Raw genomic sequence first — 3670 nt, 5'->3', positions numbered from 1 at the left:
TCCCCTTCACCCAGCCGCTCAAAGCCTGGATGCTGCTGGCCGGGCTTGGCCGCCACTGCCCCGGCGTGAGCTTTGTCCTGCAGGCCCAGGATGATGCCTTCGTGCGCACCCCTGCTCTGCTGGACCACCTGCGGGGCCTACCGCCTGTCAGGGCCCGGGGCCTCTACCTGGGTGAGGTTTTCATCCAGGCCAAGCCTCTCCGGAAGCCTGGAGGACCCTTCTACGTACCCGGGTCCTTCTTCGAGGGCAGCTACCCGGCCTACGCCAGCGGGGGTGGCTACGTCATCGCGGGGCGCTTGGCACCCTGGCTGCTGCAGGCGGCAGCCCGCGTGGCCCCCTTCCCCTTTGGCGACGTCTACACTGGCCTGTGCTTTCAAGCCCTGGGCCTGGCCCCCAGGACCCACAAAGGCTTCCTCACTGCCTGGCCGGCAGACCGCACTGCTGACGCCTGTGCCTTCAGAGACCTGCTGCTTGTGCGGCCCCTCAGCCCTCAGGACAGCATCCGGCTCTGGAAACAGCTGCAGGACCCTGGGCTCCAGTGCAGAGCCCCAGAGGCAGAGGCGGGGAGGGGCGGGCAGGGCAGCCCCTGAGGGGTGAGGAAGGAGGTCCTGGAATGGAGGCTGCTTGAGCCCCTACTGGGCCTTGTCTTTTTGTTTTTGAAACAAAAACACACTCCGCATTCTGAGACCTGGAGTCTCTCTTGTCTACCGGAACCTGGGGTAGTGTACAGAGCAAGGCTCAGCTGCCCCCTGACCTTCACACCAGATGCTGCCCCCACCCTGGGCGAGGTCTGCTCCAATGGCCTAGCCGTCATACTGGACACCAGCTCTGACCCATTCTTCAGGAGACCAGAGGTCATCTCTGGAGGGCCCCACCCCCATGCTATTTGCTGAAACTGACCCTCCAGCTTGTGAAAGTCTCTGGAAGAAGACGACAGCTCAACAGCCTTGGCTTTACTCATCTTCAATGGAGGAGCTAGGGGAGTCCCAAGCCAGCCATGCTGGCCTTGCTTCCCATGTCCCCACTTCAGGAAACAGAAACCAGAGGTGGCAGGGAGCCAAACACAGAGACATAGTTTATTCACTACGTGCTGACCTCTAATTCTGAGTCAAGTTCCACAGACTCACCCACCACGTCTAGCCCCAGCCCTCAGGGGTGTCTAGTCCCAGAGGTGCCCTCGCCCAGCCCCTGGGAGAAGACCGTGTAACTCAGGGTGGAGAAGGGGCTGACCAGTGTAACAGCCTAGCGGAACAGGAGCTGCCTCAAGTACTGCCTGGCTCCTGAGTGTGTTGGAGGCAGCTGTCTGAGGAAGCTGGCACCCTGCCAGTCCCATCTGCCCCTCAAACTGGGGCTGCCTCTTGGGGTAGTTGAGGCACTACCCCAAGGGCTATGGGGCCTCACTTCTCGAAGTGGTCCAGCGGGTAGTGTTCACCATAGGTCTGGAGGTGACGTGCCAGAGACTCCTGCTGCTTGCGGAGCTGGGCAGGCATCTCCTGATACACGTCCGAGAAGATCAAGGTGGGGTTGGGCTTCAGCTTCCGCTCAGCCTGCTCAAAGGCCTCCATTACCTGGGAGACAAGGGGTGGTGGGCAGGCAGCCCATCCCTTACCCAGGAACCTACCTCCTCCTGTGGGACCTCGGCAAGGGGTTAAGACCCCTGAGCCTCAAGTTCCCATGCAGGTGACGGAAATAATCATCCTAACAGTGGTGACAGCTAACATCACCAATCCCAGCTTCTCCATCCTTAGTGGAACCAGGCACTGTACCAAGAGTACAGAATCATTTTGGTCTCTTAGCAGCCTTAAGAAGCAGGCAACTCGGGAGAGGAAAGTGAGGCAAAGAGAAGGACGTGTCCATGATGTCAGAGTCAGGAAGCGCGTGCTGCCCAACACCAGAGTCCACCCTGCCCACTGGGCTGCAATGTCCCTGGCATTCAACGACCAGGGCTGAGGAGGGCAGTGCACCGACTCTGGTGGGCACTTATACTGCATTTGGAGTAAGTGCAAGGCCTCAGACAAACTTCTGAGGCAGGTACCCAGTATCCCTCTTCAGAGATGAAAGAGCTGGGGCCAGACATCTGCTGGGACATGGCCAAGGTGCACGTGTCTGGGCATCGTGACATCAGGGCTATCCCCAAGACTCCATTCAATGGCACTCCCCTCTACGCCCCACAGCTGGGCTTCCCCGGTGGCTCAATGGAAAAGAATCGTCCTGCCAGTACAGGACATGTGGGTTCAATCCCTGGATTGGGAAGATCCCCTGGAGAAGGAATATGCCAGTATTCCTGTGAGAGAAATCCCATGGACAGAGGAGCCTGGTGGGCTACAGTCCATGGGGTCACGAGAGAGGCGGTTGTGATGAGCAACTAAACGACAACGAACAACCCCCCGGCCTCTCCCTTCTTGCAGCCGTCCTTATGAAGCATCATGGCCCCTGGGGTGGGTTCCCACTGGGGCGGGGAAGCCCTGCCTCACCTTCTTGCGGGACTGCTTCCTCCAGGCCTTCTCCTGCTCGTCGTCCCACCAGCCGCGGCTCTGCAGGTGATGCCGCAGCCGGGAGATTGGGTGGTCCTGCTTGTCCCAGTAGTTGACCTCGTCCACTGAGCGGTACGCCGAGCTGTCGTCACTGGTGCTGTGGTGCCCGATCCTACAGGGGGAGGGGAGGCCTGGGTCAGGCTGCGGCCCTGCAGGCAAGGGTCAGGAGGGCAAGGCTAGACTAGGACAGAGGATGGGAATGGAATGGAGGCAGAGGGTACGGGGCAATGGGGTTGTGCTGTGGAGACAGTGACCAACATGGCGGAGAAGCTGCGGACAGGCTGTCACGGTTGGGGGATGATGGGGGGCAGCCAGCAGGTACCTGTAGGTCATGGCCTCAATGAGGAAGGGCTGGTTCTCCGCCACGGCCCGCCGCCGGGCCTCCTTGGTGGCGTTGTACACGGCAAACACATCATTGCCGTCCACGCGGATGGACAGGATGCCGTACCCGGGGCCTCGAGCCGCTGTGGGGACAGAGAGGCCGGCCAGGCCCCAGGGCTCAGTCGAGACCTGAGTCGGGAGGGGAGGGGAGGGGAGGGGAGCGGAGGGCCCTCACCTATGGCCCTCACCTATGCCGTCCCCGCGGTACTGCTCCGAGGTGGGCGTGGAGATGGCGTAGCCGTTGTTCCGACAGAAGAAGATGATGGGGCACTCGAGGGTGGCGGCGAAGTTGAAGCCGGCGTGGGCGTCCCCCTCACTGGCAGCCCCCTCTCCAAAGTAACAGATGACCACCCTGTTAGCGTTGGCCCTCTTGGCCGCGTAGGCCGCCCCGACCGCTGTAGAAGCAGACACATGCGCGTCTCACCTGCGCTCATACCCCTGTTCCCCGACCCGGGCCTCTGGGGCTCAGGCTGGCGGTCGCCAGGCTCTGAGGGGAAGAAAACACCTGAGCCCTCGAGAAGCTCCCCACCTGGTCCTCTCCCCTCAGCTGACGGCAGCTCCATCCTTCCAACCACTCAGGCTAAAACCTTCAGCATCTTTGAGTCCGGTCATTCCCACACCCGCTCCACTTCCAAAATGGGAGTTAACATTTGACCTCTTCTTCAGCTCGCCCTGGTGGTCCCAGCCCCACCTCTCCCCTGCGTGCCTGAGCAGCCTCCCCAACCCCTGCTCAGGCACGCAGGGGAGAGGTGGGG

General features: G+C 61.3%; 2 protein-coding genes across 2 annotated transcripts in view; one reads left to right on the top strand and one right to left on the bottom strand.

Annotated features, from left to right (window-relative positions):
• Positions 1 to 685, top strand: part of B3GNT8 (UDP-GlcNAc:betaGal beta-1,3-N-acetylglucosaminyltransferase 8) — a 2064-nt gene extending 1379 nt beyond the window's left edge. Inside the window, exon 3 of the mRNA XM_010849272.1 lies at positions 16 to 685. Within this exon, the coding sequence (XP_010847574.1) occupies positions 16 to 590 (575 nt within the window). The 3' untranslated portion in view covers positions 591 to 685. The remainder of the gene's footprint in view (positions 1 to 15) is intronic.
• Positions 686 to 1047: 362 nt separating this feature from the next.
• Positions 1048 to 3670, bottom strand: part of BCKDHA (branched chain keto acid dehydrogenase E1, alpha polypeptide) — a 19564-nt gene continuing 16941 nt past the window's right edge. Inside the window, exons 8-11 of the mRNA XM_010849339.1 lie at positions 3104 to 3310; positions 2857 to 2998; positions 2475 to 2646; positions 1048 to 1568 (exon numbers count right to left, since the gene is read on the bottom strand). Coding sequence (XP_010847641.1) covers positions 1398 to 1568; positions 2475 to 2646; positions 2857 to 2998; positions 3104 to 3310 — 692 coding nt within the window. The 3' untranslated portion in view covers positions 1048 to 1397. The remainder of the gene's footprint in view (positions 1569 to 2474; positions 2647 to 2856; positions 2999 to 3103; positions 3311 to 3670) is intronic.

The sequence above is a fragment of the Bison bison genome, unplaced genomic scaffold (assembly GCF_000754665.1).
Source record: "Bison bison bison isolate TAMUID 2011002044 unplaced genomic scaffold, Bison_UMD1.0 scf7180017864280, whole genome shotgun sequence".
Lineage (NCBI taxonomy): Eukaryota > Metazoa > Chordata > Mammalia > Artiodactyla > Bovidae > Bison > Bison bison.
The sequence above is the reverse complement of the archived record's forward strand: the minus strand, read 5'-3'. Positions and strand labels throughout refer to the sequence as shown.